This window comes from Andrena cerasifolii, chromosome 10 (genome assembly GCF_050908995.1).
Source record: "Andrena cerasifolii isolate SP2316 chromosome 10, iyAndCera1_principal, whole genome shotgun sequence".
Classification (NCBI taxonomy): domain Eukaryota; kingdom Metazoa; phylum Arthropoda; class Insecta; order Hymenoptera; family Andrenidae; genus Andrena; species Andrena cerasifolii.
In genome coordinates this window covers 11,422,888-11,440,077 of record NC_135127.1, presented here as the reverse complement: position 1 = coordinate 11,440,077, position 17,190 = coordinate 11,422,888, and the positions used below count along the sequence as shown (strand labels likewise).

General features: G+C 42.3%; 3 protein-coding genes across 4 annotated transcripts; 1 reads left to right on the top strand and 2 right to left on the bottom strand.

The window, feature by feature from the left end:
* Nucleotides 1-328: 328 nt before the first annotated feature.
* Nucleotides 329-10,626, bottom strand: LOC143374046 (major facilitator superfamily domain-containing protein 6). Of its 2 annotated transcripts, none has more exons than XM_076821871.1 (10): nt 10,485-10,626; nt 3,801-3,960; nt 3,431-3,726; nt 2,433-2,766; nt 1,779-1,969; nt 1,571-1,707; nt 1,356-1,471; nt 1,030-1,275; nt 809-955; nt 329-736 (listed from the first exon to the last, which is right to left on the bottom strand). In XM_076821871.1, exons 2-10 carry the CDS (start codon nt 3,862-3,864, stop codon nt 666-668), a joined length of 1,602 nt encoding a protein of 533 aa, XP_076677986.1. In that variant the 5' UTR covers nt 3,865-3,960; nt 10,485-10,626; the 3' UTR covers nt 329-665. The 2 variants fall into 2 exon arrangements, with proteins under 2 accessions (XP_076677986.1, XP_076677987.1); XM_076821872.1 differs by lacking the exon at nt 10,485-10,626 and adding an exon at nt 4,369-4,549.
* On the top strand, nt 6,831-17,188 carry Tsf3 (Transferrin 3). The gene is made up of 15 exons (XM_076821863.1): nt 6,831-8,002; nt 8,977-9,085; nt 9,201-9,334; nt 9,421-9,548; nt 10,496-10,640; nt 10,716-10,873; nt 12,157-12,278; nt 12,349-12,494; nt 13,320-13,566; nt 13,627-13,775; nt 13,930-14,091; nt 14,169-14,267; nt 14,355-14,479; nt 14,547-14,699; nt 16,898-17,188. Exons 1-15 carry the CDS (start codon nt 7,906-7,908, stop codon nt 17,081-17,083), a joined length of 2,160 nt encoding a protein of 719 aa, XP_076677978.1. The 5' UTR covers nt 6,831-7,905; the 3' UTR covers nt 17,084-17,188.
* Nucleotides 14,694-16,793, bottom strand: LOC143374164 (isoaspartyl peptidase/L-asparaginase). Its single transcript, XM_076822094.1, has 4 exons — nt 16,632-16,793; nt 16,301-16,529; nt 15,826-16,190; nt 14,694-15,453 (listed from the first exon to the last, which is right to left on the bottom strand). Exons 1-4 carry the CDS (start codon nt 16,791-16,793, stop codon nt 14,971-14,973), a joined length of 1,239 nt encoding a protein of 412 aa, XP_076678209.1. The 3' UTR covers nt 14,694-14,970.
* Nucleotides 17,189-17,190: the final 2 nt, after the last annotated feature.

Here is a 17,190-nt window from a genome sequence, read left to right as displayed (position 1 = left end):
ATCGGAGCTTCGGAACGCCGGTAATGTCGGTATTATGCGCGGTTTGAATGAGGTAGAATTATCGCTTTGAGAAAATTTAGATAAACACTTCTTTCTGCATAAAATATGCGTGAAAAGCGTTGCTGGGGATTGTTAACGGGCTACATTTTCGAATGCGGCTATAAAAGTGCATGTATAAAAGCAGGATTCCGAAAAATCACTAAATAATTACGACACAACGAATTGGAATACCGATTTATTAATTACTTGCTAATTACAAGCAAAATTTAGATAAAAGGTATCGGTAAAAGTTGCTACAGGATTATATTATGTGACGCAAGATTCACAGTTTATTATAAAATTCTTTATTTTACAATTGTTTGAATATGACAATAATGTAAAAGTTGCAAACCTATTTTCTTCGTCATTTTACCGTAAAACTTTTAACAGGTTTTAAAATCTTGTTATTTACATAGTTTAACATTAATTTAAAAATATATAAGTTTATTGGTATATTACTGTGGTATAAAGGTATCTCATAAAAATGTGATTTGCTTATTACATTATACCCACAGTAATCCTGCACTGGTAATAACACTATGGCAATTGACTGCATAGTTTATATAAAATTTAATTCCATTGGAAATAATCTCAGTTCGATTTGATGATTTTATACAATTGCACAATCAGCTATCAACAGTGACACATTCGGTATTCGCTTCTTCGGGCGTCCTCCATTCCACATTCCTTCTCGTGTCTGCGATAAGTATAACGTTTAGAAATTTCGAACGATCCGTCGAGTAACCATTAAAACAGATTCTTATTTTACCTGGCGTCACATGTTTTAAGTACACCTGGTGCAAAACTAGATACAGTAATGCAGTTACAGCAGCGACTGACGAGAATATTCGCAACGTAGTCACGCCTCCATATACATCGTACAAAATTCCGCCTATCAGACTGCCAAGCGCAAAACCTGAAATGAGACGGGAACAAATTATACGTTAACTAATCCACATTTTATACAACTGGCAATACTTCGAAACTCACCGAAACCGTCGTCCATGCCAGCCACGATTCCCTGCACAGTGGCCGTTGTACCAGGTGGCGATACTTTGCTCGCATATGCAACGATTGTCGTGTAACAAAGCGCGTAAGTAGGTCCTTGCATAAATAATTCTATTGGGATTACCCACCACGGGTTAGAGGCCAAAGAAATCAACCCCAGTCGTAACGCATAACAGACGAAACAGAATGTAAAGGTGTATCCGAATCCTAGCTTCTTCAGAATCTTACCTGTTAACAAACCGATAACAGACGTACGCTAATTACGTGGAAGCGACGAGTACATATCATAAAAGAATTCAAAAGAATACCAGAGAAGGAAAAGAATATTACTTCGCCACCCAATGTCTCCGCAGCCACTATCAAACCTTCTATTAACTTAATTTGAACCATGTGATCAGTTGCTTTAGCCAGATCTTCTAAGTACCTGTTGGAGAAGCATTAGTTTCTACGTGAACACGACTACAGCTTTATATTGGCTTTCTGTTATACGACAATACATCAGTTTAAATACTTAAAGAATCACCAGAATAGAAAGTAGACTATAAAACTGTCAAAAATGCCAGCGACTGTCGCGAAACAGAGAAATATAATTATAGGCTTCAACTTTAAAAGCTGGAAGACATCTTTCAATATACTCTCTGACCCTGTCATAGTTGGTAGCTGCAAGAAATATCTTAAGTGGATTACGTTCGATTAAGTCAGTTACAAAATAAATCTTATAAAATACTCACGTCTAACTTTTTACAACAAAGTACATCAACAAGTGAGAACGCAAAGATGAGCATAAACGCTGGCGTGTAAGTCTTTATAAGTTCTCCTTTGGACCAAAGATCTACCGCATAGCCAGCTAAAAAGGCGGAGATTCCGAAACCTATGGTCCCCCATACCCGTTGTCTACCGTATCCCATTTGACCCCCTTCTCCTGCAAATTAATTAAATTAATAAAAGTCAGTGCATAATATCACGAGCTACAGTGGCGGACGAAAGAAAGTTTACAACTTTTAAAATCGCAGAATTTTTTTAAACTTGGTCCAAACGACGTGAGTTTTTTTTTTAGAAGCTAGAAGGATTAGTTTGCTAAGTGACGTGTTTCGTCGTTTTGAAAAAAAAAATGGAATTAGTCGGAATAGCAGAAGAAATAATAAATGTCGTTTTTTAAACTTTTTTTTGTGAGTCTGTAATGAAAATTAAAAAAACCCGTTTGTAGATTGAAGTAAGTGGTATACATGCCTAAAGTTTCATAAAAATTGGTAATCCTTCTAGCTTCTCAAAAAAACTCACGTCGTTTGGACCAGTTCTAAAAAAAGTTCTGCGATTTTAAAAGTTGTAAACTTTCTTTCATCCGCCATTGTATGTACGAGAAGATATTATAAAAACAGCGATACCTAATATATCGAAACAAATCGCATCGCTTATACTATTAGACACATTAAAGCCAATATTGCCAAGAGCCATTAAGAAAATAAAGCCCCAAAAGGTCGAAGATGCATATAAGCAATGTTTGTCTTCGAAGTCATCACAGCCAATGTTACAGGTAGAATTGCCAGAACAATACCCGGCAGTAGTTGCATCATAAACACACGTGGTATTCGAGGAGAAACTCGCTGCCCCTTTAAGAGCTTGGAATTGTATCGACACGGGAAAGTTACCATCGGTACATCTCCAGTGACACGTCGTACGCTTTATGCCCTTTACGCACGAATCTGATACCGGAATCCCCTGGAATAAGTTTGGAATCGTAGATTAATATTTAATGGAGGAGACCGTAATGGTCTGAAAACTAAAGGTGTTTTCAGGATTTCTTTTCAACCAAACAACGCAAGTAAATGAATGTATTGCTTTTTGTATACTGTCAACGCGGTTGAAAAATGACATTCTGCGAAAAGCGCGTTCAAAGTTCCGCTCAGCTGACAAGGGTAGATCCCGAATCCGAAAATTCAAAAAATTCTGAAACTTTGTGAATATGTAGGGGATTTCCACCTGATTGCAACGAAATTTTGCTTTGCTGTCCAAATTCACTCGAAGGGGGTGAAATTAATCCCTGAAAATCTCCTACATATTTACAGTTTCAGAATTTTTTTAATTTCCGGCTACGGGATGTTCCCTTGTGAGTCGCGCGCTTGACACTGCTTCACGGAAAAAACTATATCTCCATGAATTTTACAAATTTCTTCATAAAATTTGGAGAGCACATTCTTGAAACGTATATCTCTCAGAAAATGTGAAACAAAAAATCGATTTTCCGTTTTTTTTTCGTTGCGCTAATGGGACCGCCGCGGCCGATCGCGGCTAGGAAATCCCGCCTTTAAGGAACACGAAGTACACCGAGGCTAATAAACCTCCAAAATGTTTGAATTCAGATTTCTATAAATAAACAGTTTACCTCTTTCGAACAATATGGCAGTGACTTACAGGACACGTTATCGAATCTATTTGGTAAGACTGGGCCGATAAGTGCAGGTAAGAAGTACATACAAATGAAGCTAGCACTTGTGACCGTTAGTAACGACACGAAAATTGTCTTCCTCCACGGGTGAAAGTAATCTACGACAAAGCCGAATGCTGGCTTGGCGATTAAAAACAGAATCGGTAAGATGGCTGTGATGCTGCCCATGACTAGCGTGGATATACCAAGTTGTTTGCCGTAAACAGGAAAGAATGGCAGAATCGGGCCCATTGCTACGATCAGAAACAATATTACAGTATCATACATATAAGAAGACAGTGTAACGTTGTCTCGTAACTGTGCTTACCTGCCATGAAGAAAAAATAATGTGCCTTTATAGGCAACTGTTTGTAATTTAGCTTTACTCCCATTTTGATTCTGAAATGACTAGCACGGTAGAAAGCTTTGACTCGCGTGTCTCATCCTATTTGGCGGAACCTGGTCCACGATGAATATTATATTGGTCCCTGAAATCACAATACATAATATATAGCAGGCGTGTTAAGATAATGACGCGATTAAAGCTTATTGAGATATCGAACGCAAGTACGGTAAAAAGCAAGATACTGTGTCACACATAGAATCATCCAAAAGTACAGTTTGCAAATTTCAACAAAGGGTATACTCGCGTATTTTGGAGCAGATCGTATCTCATGCGTGATGGGAGATGTGAAATTGACGTGGGTTCGACACTGTTAAGTAGACCTCGCTGTTATCATTTTTGCCGACTGTCTTGCTTTATTGATAAGCAATGGGCGAACAAATACACTCCTCAACACTGTTATCGAACGCATGCTATAATTGATCTTCATACTCGCGCTACAGAAATAATCCCGCCTAATTGAAATGAAGAAATTTCACACGGGAGAACTTACTCTGCTGAAGCTAAACTAAATCAGTACACTCGCGATTATGCATCTTCCTTTCACAGCTTTCATATTGTCAGTTTGACAGAGACGAGACACGAGAAAACAGCGAGTTTCTCTCCATTCCACTAGAAGGAACTGAATAAGGAAGCATTTTAAATGCAACTGGTGCTACCGAACTACTGCGGCGCAATTCTAATGCATACGTATCGTATTAAATTAATCAGTTTCGTCTGTATAGTGTGCGTAAATGTATTAAGTACGGGAACTCGGGAAAGCGTCAGTGACGTAGCTTAGAGTTCCGAGTGACCCGCGTACGTTACTGATGCAAAGCATCCAATTTATAATTTCTATCCCGAGGATATCCTTTCAAAATTTAAGATCAATTATATTGTACTGCTTTTTTTATTATAAAAGTGAATTAGAGACTTTCGATAGACATTTTGATATGAATATTTATTTGGCAATGCTACGATAGCGACGAGGCACTTTGTTACAGATGCACGCACCTGATGTATTCAGAACACGATTGGTCGAACTTGCTTCCGTTCTTTTTCCCCACAGATTTTAAATTTAATTTCGTAATTTTGGTAATTCGTGAAGAACGAAGTGCAGTGATTTCATACCGAGGCAAATGCAATATGTACTTAAAATTTGCAGACACCTCGGAGATAATACACAACTATCGCGTGTAGGTTAAAAGTAGTGCGTCATAGAAAAAATGGTAATGAAGGTATTATATGCAATGATCTCTCACCTAGCACTGATTTGAGAGATAATTTGAAACGTAACAGTATCGCGAGTATTTAAGTACATATGTATGTGCGTCACGAGCATCGGCGGCAGTTCAGCAATCTGTTACCCAGCTCTGGTGTACGTGTTGTAAATGCCTCTATGAATATACTGATTACAGTTATCTCCTCCGCAGAACATCTATAACGCGAGACATGCAGGCATACGTTTCGTTTTTTAATACACTGCAGACAAGTTTACAGGTTTCGTAAGCGACATGGAAACGAAGGAGTATGGGAACTTGAAACTAGAATCGAGTAATGTCTGTTTTACTGGGCACGGTCGGGTACTTAAGACATTTGAGTAATACTGCGTAGAACTTAACTGTTTAAGTAGTAACTTGAGTAGTTCAATTGTTCTGTAACCAGTGGCGCACTCGGGATTTAATCTTGGGGGGAGCCGCGTTGAAGGGAGAAAAATATTTTCAATGTAAATTCACTAAAATTCATTAGGTAATTATAAAAATTGATTTCAAGGATAAAATCCAGTTTTCTTTTCTTTTTACAAAGCCCCTTCTTTGGAAAATGCCAGCGCCCCTTATTCCTCTACCCTCTGGGTGCGTCATTGTCTGTAACACTTAGATACTTATTCAAGTATCTAATATCTTAAGTACTCCGAATGCATCAAGTATTTCCAGTTCATCGGGTATTTCGAGCACCTTGAATATCTCGATTTCCTTGATTATTCGACACGTATTTCGAGTACTAATTAGTAATGTTACTAGTACTAGTAGATAATATTAAAATCATCTGAGTTATAGACTTATTCGTGAACATTCGAATATCCTCGGAACCAGCTAAAAAAACCTTAACTACTGTCGCAGGAATGAGTGTTTTTACGCGACAGAAGATAAGTATCACGCGACCAAGGTACATACATACCTCCTAGTATTTAAGATCATTAAATTATTACAGCAGTAATCGAAATACTAATAAAAAAAATTCTATTTTATTATTTCAATCTGAGTAGTCCATGAAATCGATATATCTCAAGCTATTCAAATAATCAATCGCACGCATTCCAGTAGACCGGCTATTCTAGCTTCCCCTGTTCCATCAAAATATTCCTACATATCTCAACAGGAAAACGGCGGAGCAGGCGATAAGCACACCCGCGTTCGTTTCGAAGAGACTGATACTGCATACGATGGAAATACTTCGCTCGCAATCGTCTGTGACAATTGCAGCGTTTACTAAACTAATTCAGTAGCAATTGACGGGTGACTCACAATCGGATCCCTTCGCAAATAGCCTTATGTACCTACGCACAGAGATCGTTGTTGCTAGAAAACTTGGAGGATGTTACAGGAAACGGGGCCCGATATTAATCTCCGCCTTATCTCGCAATTAACAGCCAGGCAACAGTGCTGCTTGTTCCCAAGCTGCGCGCTCGTTATTTAACAAACAACGCATCGGAGACTCATCGGGGAAGTACGCGGAAAACATGACGGCGAACACTCGCCGGGCGCAACGCGTCGAGATAAATCTCCAACCTGCTTTGTCTCATCTGTCACAGTACATGCCTTATCAGAAATGTTTCGCGACGTACCACGTTACCGAGCAAGCGAAGCCTATGTATTAAAGATCAGGTTATCAAAAACTATCTACCGCCTGGAATTATCTCCGCGAACGGTTGCTCCTCGGATGGCTCGGCGAGTCGGGCAGCAGACGTTAACGTCGTCCTCTGTATACGCATATACACGCTCGTACATTGCGAAGGCGTCTCCCACCAGGCCCCATAATTCCAGTTTCCTACTGGACTTTCGGTCGCATCTGCAGCCAACAGCATCGTTAGATTTAATCCAGTCGACGTGGAGTAACGCTCGCGTTACGCATCGAACGGACAAGGAGAGGCTGTCGTTGTCCAAGGGCGCCATGCGGTGAATTCCCGTGATCGTGTGTCGAGTTTCAGAAAGCGGTCGTCCGATTGTACGCGCGCCGGCGTCGCCGAACCGACCGACCTTTGCTCGCATAAACATTTTTTCTCTCTCCTTTTTCGCTCGGCAGGCGAAGCTGCTCGCATTCGCCACTCGGTCTTCTATTTTAAAACGCCTTGGTCGTGCGAGACGGGCAGCTAAGTGGCCGCGCGCGGACGGGGATTCGGCAGTGAAGAGGGTACGTCGAGCGAGGAAAACCGGATACGTAACGGTTGAATTAAGCGTGACATCACGAGTCTGTTACCTCCCCTTCCTCCATATCTTTTTCACGCCACGTCGTGAGAATTTTCAAGGATAGGGGAAAGTGCTCGGCTGACCTCGCCTTGGTGGCTCCTCAAAGTTTAATTGAAGTTACTGCGTCCGGTGGAGCCCTGCTAATGGGGCTTTCGTCAGTGCTAGCGGGGACGACGTTGCCTCCGTAACTCCGGGGACTGATGCGATTCGCTCTGCTGTAATTAAAAGCACTGTTCCTCGCGAGGTATTAGCTTCAATTCCAGTGGAGTCCCGCGTCGGTGATTCGTCAAAGAGATCGTCCAATTTGCGTTGCTAAGTTCCCTCGGCTCGGCCGCGTTGCAGTGTTTGCGCTGAACACGGAGCGCTCGGCGGTAGTGTTTTATTGAAGCGGCTTCAGAGGAACGCGGGAATCTGTGTGCTCACCAAACTGTGGTCATTATCTCGGGGAGGATAAAGGAGTGATAAGCGATGCTACTCACGGGATAATGAAGTTAGTGTACACCCTGTGACAGCGATTTCGAATTAGTGATTGTTGTAAGAGTATTCAAAGGATCGGTGGCTGGGACTTGCGATTCGTTTTCAAGATGATGTTCGTTGGGTGGCCGCTGAAAATGGATATTCCACTGTTCAGTTTACTCTTCTTTAGTTTCTTCTTCCAGCCACGTGTCAACGCTGAAGACTGTGAGTAACGAACTTGATGGGATCGAAATGGTATACGTTAAGATCGTGACAATTTACGTTACTTCGCTTTGCGCATTATTAACAGGGGAAGTTAGGCAAGCCGGAAATTCAGAAAATTATGCAACTTCATGTGCAAGACGGAGCTATTTTCTGTTGGTGCTATAGTGTGGTTTTAGGGGGTGAAATCACCCCTTTTCTTTTTCGTGGAATATCCCGAGATCGGCGAGAGATATCGAAAAGAAGTTTAAACAAAAGTTGCATCTCTTATTTATATCTGCAAAACTGTGTAAAAGCAATCATCGAAAAATTCATATTTTTCAAGTTACCTCCTTCTTAATTCGATATAATTTTCGTGGATATAAAAAAAGACGCGACTTTTGTTGAAACTTCTTTTCAATATTCGGAAATTCTTTACACAAACAACTACTATTTAAACAATCATTATTTAAAATTTACATTTTATATTTATAAAATTTACAATTTATGCATTATCAGTTAATTTAATTAACTAATTAACTGAAACTAAATTAATAATATTTCAGTAAAATTCAAAATTTGACCCACCCTCCTCTTAGAATTAATCAATGCAATTTCAGTAAATTTTCATTCTGCCTGATTTTAGGGGGTGATTAGGAATCAACTACTCTACTTGCACAGAAAGTTGCATAATTTTCCCAACTTCCCTTGCAAAAAACTGTTGCCCAAAATCTTGAATTTGAACATCTGGTGTCATCTCTGTTATTGCCAGCTCGTATTAATCAGCAGAGCGCCTGCTACGTTAAATGCATAATCTCCCACCCACCCTAGTCATTTAGTTCATTCACCTAAACGCTACAAGAACGCGATACGCCAATTACTCTGACCACTGCAATTTGCGCACACCATCGCCAAGTCGCCAGACACGAGCCCCCTTAACTGCATATCGTGTTTTACACGACGGTATAACGAGAAAAAGGGAACAACAAAATTTTCAGTGAAGCTGTGCGTGGCGGAGGACGTGCGCCGGACAAAAACGATCGACTCTCTTTGCGAGAAGTTGGTGACCACCAGGAGCCAGATACACTGTGATATAAGATACGACAGGCGAGTATAACGAATTAGTAAAAGCCCCGGCGAATTCAATAATCCTAAAGCCCGCGAGGAACGAGTACATAAAATCAGCTGGCTTATCCTTTTAACGGGAAATGGAATTATGCAGGTTCGATTGCCTGAGGGCATTGGTGGCAGGCAAAGACGATTTCACCGTCTTGGAGCCGGAGGATCTCGTTGCAGCGTCTGCGTACAACGAATACAACGTTCTAGTCACGAACGAGCTGAGGCTATTCCCAGAGGGTAATTTTGCGAAGCGATTAACTCTGTAATCTCTAATGTCCGAGACGTTCAAAGAATCGGGATTCTCTGTCGTTTCCGCGAAATAGAGAAGCAGCGCTACGAGATGGTGGTCGTGGTGAACAAGGACGTGAAGAGCATATGGGACGTTAAAGGGAAAAGATTCTGCCATCCTGGATTTGACACCAGCAACGAATGGACCAAAGCTTTCTCCACGGTGAATATCGTCGCGGCAATCCACCGTGCGCGATGTGCCCCTGTGAATGCATTACGCTCAATTATTTCGCATCGCGATTATATCTGGTTGCTATTAGAGGCGCGAGAACGTTCCCGCTGGTTTGCAAAAGAAAACGCGACGGTGGCGATGGCACTCTTTCGAGAGTGGCCAGCTGCGCGCCGACCCCGCCACTATTTAAACATTACTTTAAGGGGGCACCTGGTGTAAAACGCAGAGAAAGCAGGCAAGTTTGGGAATTTTTCTCGATGTACCAGTACAAGGTATCTTCTTCAAAATATTTGCGATACACTTCTGCACATTTCGACTTGTAAAAAAAATGCGTTGGTTAGAAAATGGCCGGTGGTGATGAAGAAATTAGCCGTCCTCAACTAAATTAAAGAAACCAAGAAAATTCTTATTCTGTATGAAATTACGCTGCCGGTGTACCATTGAAAGAAGAAAATAGTGCAAAACTGATGAAATGACAGGCTTTTAACAGAAAATAACGGTTATTAAAAAGATGTCTTTTGGGTTTTTTAGAGGTACACCGACAAGTGGATGCCATAAACTTCACGTATGCAAAAGCGGAAATCGTTTGGTTGAATAGGTTTTCCGCTATCGTCCGGGCCGTTTTTCATAAATGTGAAGGAAGTATTATCGAGAAAAGCGCGTTTAAAGTTATCTGGTAACCTTTGCTCCGTGTCAAACCTGGCTATAGCCGCTTTAATTTTTCGAATTTCGTTCTGCGGCTTTGGGAGCATATTTTCGTGATGTCCAACTATTGATTTGTGCAAGGAAAAAAAAAATCGATTTTTTTTCGACCCGACACACCAGGCTCCCCCCTTAAAGTGCAATGTATTAATACAATTCTGCGAAATGGCTAAGCGAACACGTTTAAGCCAGCGCAAGTGGGTTTACAAAGCGAAATTGATGTACCTCGATTACAGTACTTCGGGAAGTGGATAATTCCCAAAGAATGCGACCCACAGATGACCCTGCTGGAGAACAAAATGACCGGCTTGTCGAATTTCTTCGAAGCAGCTTGTATCGCCGGCCCCTGGTCCGCGGACACGGCGTACGACAGTAAATTAAGTATGCACTCCGAAGGATAATGTTTCAAGTGTCGCTGACCCGTCCGATTCACACCCTGGTCCTCCTTTCTCGCAGAATCCAAGTACAGGAATTTGTGCGCCGCGTGCGACAATCCGATCGGCTGTTACACAAGTGATAAGTATCACGGCCGCGATGGTGCTTTATTGTGCCTCACTGATAATGCCGGCGACATTGCGTGGGTCAGATTAGACGACACCATCCAGTATTTCGAGGTGAGGGTATTGTACACATTACTCCACGGTGCTGAAAACAAATGGAGGATCACCTGTTAGTTTGAAAAGTGATACATGGTGATTTAAACTTTTTTCAACACGGTTTAAACACTTTGAGTGGCGTCGATGCGTTTTCACGTTCATATTTTTTTGGAAATCACTAAAACATTCGGACACCCTTTAGAAGAGAATAATTTTCTCAAAATTGTTTTGTCGTTTTGCAAAAAATTGCAATTGGGTGGAATAGCGAAGAAAATAACGAAGGTGGCTTTTCCAACTTTTTTATCTGAGCCTGTAATGAAAATTTAAAAACCCTGTTTGTAGATTTAAGTAAGTTGATTACATGGTAAGAATTTCATCGGGACGAATTAAGCAGCATTTTCTCCGGGTGGCCATCTCGAAGGGGCATTTTAAAAGTTTTCGCGCCACTCGGTGTTAAAAAGAGTCGACCAAGTGTTTATTAAGGGGTCATTCCGGTTAGCGCGCCGATAAATACAGCGATTTTCAGGAATTTATTGCGACGAAAATAATTATAATAATGGAATAAAAGTTTTTTCTATTTATTAAACTACATTTATACAGTAAATAAAAAATATAAAAGTAATAAAATTATTGCTTTTCAAATGCTTTCGAAAGCGGTCTTGATGACGTGTTTAAAAATTCATGCCTCGCTCGTGAAGGCGATTTTAGCTGTTAGACATATCTGAACCCAAAAATCTACACCGATTCTTGATCAGTATGGCCGTCGCTATCGCTGGGACTATAATTAGTGATTTATCTTAAAAATTAGCAAAATGGCGAGCAAAATGCAAGAAAAATGTTTTTCAGCCTTTTTCGTTCGCTATTTTCGATTTTAAAAGTAGGTTAGACTCGATGAAAATACTTGGTTGTAGTCCCTGCGAGAGTCATAGGTGTGCAGAATAAGCAGTAAAATTTATAAAGCAATCGGTTCGATAGATTTTGAGATTTTATCTTCACGATGTGAAAAAATTACGTTTCGAGAAAAACGCGTTCAAAGTTTTCATCTATAGCGGCCGAGCCTCTGCGCTCCCTACAAAATGCCTATGTAGAAGCTAAAATGATGGGATTTTTTCCGTGAAAATTTAACAGTACTTTCTTGAGGATATGTACTTCAACAAAAAAAATCGATTTTCTTAACCCGTCTAACCGGAATGGCCCTTTAACGTGGTGGAGCGTGATCCTCTAATCGCTCCGAGTAGCGTATTCTTCGTTTTTGAATGATGATATCTTATACGATCTGTAAAACTTGTCCGCGGAGACAGAATCTACAGATCGACAAGGAGAATTATAATTACCTTTGCCTGGATGGCACAACGAGGCCCATGAAGTTCGATAAGCCTTGCGTGTGGATCACGAGACCGTGGCCAGTGATCGTTGCTAGACGGTTAGTAGAGATATTAGGGAGGCGCCGGCAAGCTATGCATCGTTTCGAGCGGCTATGTTTCTGTCGCCAGAGAGAAAGCGGAAAAGGTTGAGAAGATGATGAGGGTCTCGAAGGAGCACGAGTTAAACTGGATGCTGCGAGACTTGCTGGAGGATTACCACCCGACGCCGGTGAGAACTGATACTCTGGAAGCGCCGGAGGACTTCTTACTAAGATGTAATTAACAAGGATTGATTACAAATATTGCCAAGGGGCAAATTACCCGCGTGGTAGGGTAATTGTGGGAGAGTTGCCGCACCTTACGCAAAATTGCCACCGGATCTAAATGTTGCAATGAAAACTTCTTTCAAGTCTAGGTACACATTAACAGTTGAACGTTACGTGCTACTACTTGCATTGAAGAAAATCAGAATTTTAATATTTATCACCCTTAAAAAATGAACATCAGAAACATCCTTTTGTGGGGAGAGTCTTCGCATTTAACCCTGTTAATTTGAACTTATTTAAAAAATAGTAAGAGCAAAGTAAAATGAAACCTATTTTAATTTGATAAAGTTATAAAATACGATAAAATCGGGAACATATGTAACAGAAGTTGTATCGTGAAAAACTATGAACTTTTAACTACTATGATAGCAAAAATAAACACGACGTATGTCTATTGAGGCAAGGTGATAAGACGTTCTCGCTTAAAACAAATAAAATCGGCGAAGCTGTATATTATTCCCGACAACTTTGAAATACCGAAAGTGTGGCGTCCCTCCCAGTGCGTCATCTCTTACATGATTACTCTACATGGATTCAGAGAGTCCGCTTTGCCTTACTTTTCAAACGATTCGTTCAAAGTGGTATCAAAGTGACCTGCGCCATTCTAGAAAGTGCCATTTGATTGCTCTGATGTACGCGCTCCGTCTTCAGTGTCCTTTGGAGCCGAATTTTTAATGCACAATAAATAAAATTTAATTAAAAATGGAGCAAGGTTTCAATTGATGTTTAAAGTGTGTACTTCTTCGTCCCTGATCGCTATACGTTTGTTCGTAGTTTCTGGTTTCATGAGCGCCAACAACCGCGCGACTTGCCGCCCTTCAAGGAGAGTGCGATGGTGCGTGGCATCCAGCTTGGAGGACAGAAAGTGTCGCTGGCTCAGGGAAGCCTCCATCGTTTACGGCGTGGAGCCGGCGATCTCCTGCATCCAGGAGCTGACGCGCGCGTCGTGCTTGAAGGCGATTAAAACCGAGAGGGCGGACGTGTTCGTCGCCAGGCCAGACGAGCTGCTGGACGCCAGGAAGTGAGCAAAGATAGAGCGACGGGTGTTTACGGCGAAGCGATGCTGAGACTGCTGTTTCAGGGTGGGCCTGAAACCGATCGTCCAGGCGATACCGAAGAAGAATGCCGAGTTCAACAGGATAGCGGCGGTCGTGAAAGAGGATTCACGGTTCAAGAGCTTGAGGGACCTCAAGGGAGCGAAAGCATGCTTCACGGGATACGGAGATGTCGGTGAGGATAAGTTTTTCTGCCGCGTCGGTAACATCGCGAGACTCTTTTGCAAAAAGTTAATGGACTCCTCGATAAAATTCGCACGGTGAAAGGTGCCCTGCGAATAAATTGATTAAAAGTCTGCTTCTTCTTAACGATCGTTCCACTTTTACAGGATGGAACACATTCGTGGCCATTCTGAGGAATATCTCCGGGACTAGATCCGGCTGCTCCGACGCGAACGCGGTAGCGAGCTTTTTCGGGGAGAGCTGCGTCCTCGGTTTGAATGATAGCCACGAGGAGATTCCGCCTAATTTATATTCCCTCTGTAAACAGTGTAGGTAAACACGTGCAGCGGTAATCAGAGCGAGGCAGCGATCGAGATACTAATTAAATAGCGAACTGAATTTATAGCGGACAAATCTGTAGACGATTTGGGAGCGTTTAACTGCTTGTCATCTGGCCTTGGGGACGTGGCTTTTGTCAACTTGAAGAACATCGAGAAAAAGACCGGTAGGCATCTTGAATATACGGTTCCGTGGACGGTTTCGAAATCACTTTGCACCTTGCAAAAGAAAAGAAATATGTTTATCGTAATAGGCGATTTAAAATCACGGAGTCACAACGATAACGCCAACAGCAAGGGGTATCGGACGCTGTGCCTCAATGAAGCGGATGTCGACGAGGATCGCGCGTGCTTGCTCACGTGGACCCCATTAAGCGCGGTAACCTATAACAGACAATATTGGGAAGTTACCAAGCAGGCTGTATTAAACTATGCTTTATTCGCAGGTGGTAGTGCACGAGAACTTGACGACCACAAGACGCGAAGAAATCTACTCAATGCTGCTGGAGATGGACGAGCTGTTTGGAGGCACTAAGGCCAAGATCCTAGCGTTCTCCTTGTACGGACCCTTTGACTCGAACAGCAGCATTATATTTCCGGTACGTGAGAAGATAAACATTAAGAGTCTGTCGGTAATCTAGATGCTCGATCGGTAAAATAGTTCTGTGAACCGCCACTAATGTAGCCATGGCGTACTGTCAATTTTAAAAAAATTCCTTACCGATCGAGTCGAAGTAAATTACTTTTCGTGAGTCGGTAAGAAGACGACACATAACCAAAAATATCAATATTATCCCCAAAAAAAATGAATGCGTACAAACGTTGATATACATTAAGCTTCTACAAAGTTTTACAAGAAGAGTGTTTTCCTCAATCGTCGTCGGAGGTGTTGCACATGCAGTCTAAGGGTCGCTCTAGGATCTCTACTTTCTCCCAGAACTGTTCGCCCTGCCTTGAACCGTAATGGACGCAACCCTTCCGACACAAAGCCCACGGGAAGTGCATGCATTGAAACGAAATGCAGGGCTCACCTACCGCGTCTAAGGCAACGGCGCCTATACGAACGTCTCCGGTTTCCACGACGAGGCTATCCAGCTCCATGTTGACCGCGGACTTTATTGGCACGTCTCGAGATAATCTTCGAATTATTCTCCGCGCCGGTGCGTGGCAATAGATACCGGTTTCGTTGCCAGAAACGGAAACGCAGCCGTGTTCATCCGCGTAAACGCCGCAACCAATTACTGTGGCAATCGGACTGATACAACCAACCGGCTTGCCAGGTTCTCCCGCCGTCGACGTGCCACTTGCTAACCGTTTTTTTCGATCGAACGCAACTGCACCGACCGCGCCAGCCTTCGTTCGTGAATGTTTTACGATTTTATTAGATACCACGGGTTGAAAGTCATGCAGACACAGTAATGGTTCGAGATTGGATCGGAAACTGGGTATTGTTAGTCAAGCCTGGGGCAATACATTTTTACTTCTACTAAAAATGGCGGTGGAGATAAGCAAATTGTCACGTTTGATCTTATTTTTAGCAGAAAGTATGACAATACATTAAACATATGTTCATAAGAAATTAATTTCTCATTAGGTGACTTATCGTTGCGTACACTTTGCTTTGATGGGGATAAAGATTTACGACGATCGAACGGAGATTTTGCCACGTGCATCGAATCATTACTGTATATACAATGCTTGAATCGCGAAAAGAGATAGGCAAACCTGTAGAACAGTAGACGCGTCCATCAGATCTTCCGAATCAATTGATAACTCGTAGCAAGGAGGCGCCTCTCCTCCGCAGGATCGTATCAGCACACATTCCGAATCACAACCTATTGCTTCGCCCTCGGTGAAGTCCCTCAGTTCACTCGCGTTAAGCGCATCATCGTCCGAGTTCCGCGTGCGACAGATCCCCGTGCACGATTCAAACGAGCACACACCTTCCTCTCCCGAATCCTGCGACGTCACGGATTCGCGCGCGACCAAACTGCCCGGCGGCAAAGTTTGAATCCCGTTATCCAGGGCGAACTTCTGAGCACCGTTTTCGACGATCAACACGTGTTCTGTGTTCTCTAATACTTTCCTTGCTGTATAATATGCGACGTTTAGGGATTAGTCTCTGTTATTATCGAATTAGATATTCGGTTTGTAATACTTTAGGATTGAAAGGCCTTCTAATGTAAAAGTTAGAATGAACCTAAGGTGATAGGGTGTTCTATGTCGCGAACACCACCCACGCATCCAGCATCGTTTTTTATCACAATAGCAGCGTCCGTAACGACCTCGTCGTTAACGTCCAGAGAACCTCCTTTGGCACAGTTAAAGTATGCTGCACTTTCCATATGAGAAATGGCTTTCTCCACTGCATCCACTGCTGAGCGACCATTGATGAGATCCTTGTACGCCTCGATCGCTGCTTTCTTCACCTATGCAGATTTACAGAGACTTTCAGTCGCGTGGCTTGGATATTACTTCGCGAGCATTCTTTCTTCGTTAATTATATTCCTCAAATGGATAGTCTCGGTAACCTCGAGAAGCATACGTTCGCGTTTCTTCCGCGGAATCTTCCCTGCACCTCCGTGAACTGCTACAACTGGATCTACGTGCACGTGGGGTTTCTTCTCCGGTTTTGTTGTTTCCGCTTTGATCCTCGCTAAGATCTGGTCGATCCAGGAGCAATAATCGCACATGGTTGATGCGTAACGTAAAATTTTTGGTAGGAATTCGTGGAGCGGCTCCTCGCGGGCGCAAGTGGGCACGAGATATCGAAAACAAACGAGGATTTTCTTTTCAGAGGGAAACGCAGTATTTACAAGTAGGCGCCCATCAAATGAGGGAGCGGAGCTACAACGAAATCATCGATGATTTTATGGCGAAGCGAACTCCTTGCAGCGGTGTAAGAAATCTGAGTTTCTATTACAGTAACGTGATCCTTATATATATTTCGGTACACGTTGTAAGTAAGTTACTAAGTGCTTAATTGTTAATACCATTCCATTACTCCATCGTTGTATAAACCTTTTACGCGCAGCTCTGCGCGCAGATAATGTGATACTTAGCGTAATAAAAGTTTATTACATGACAACG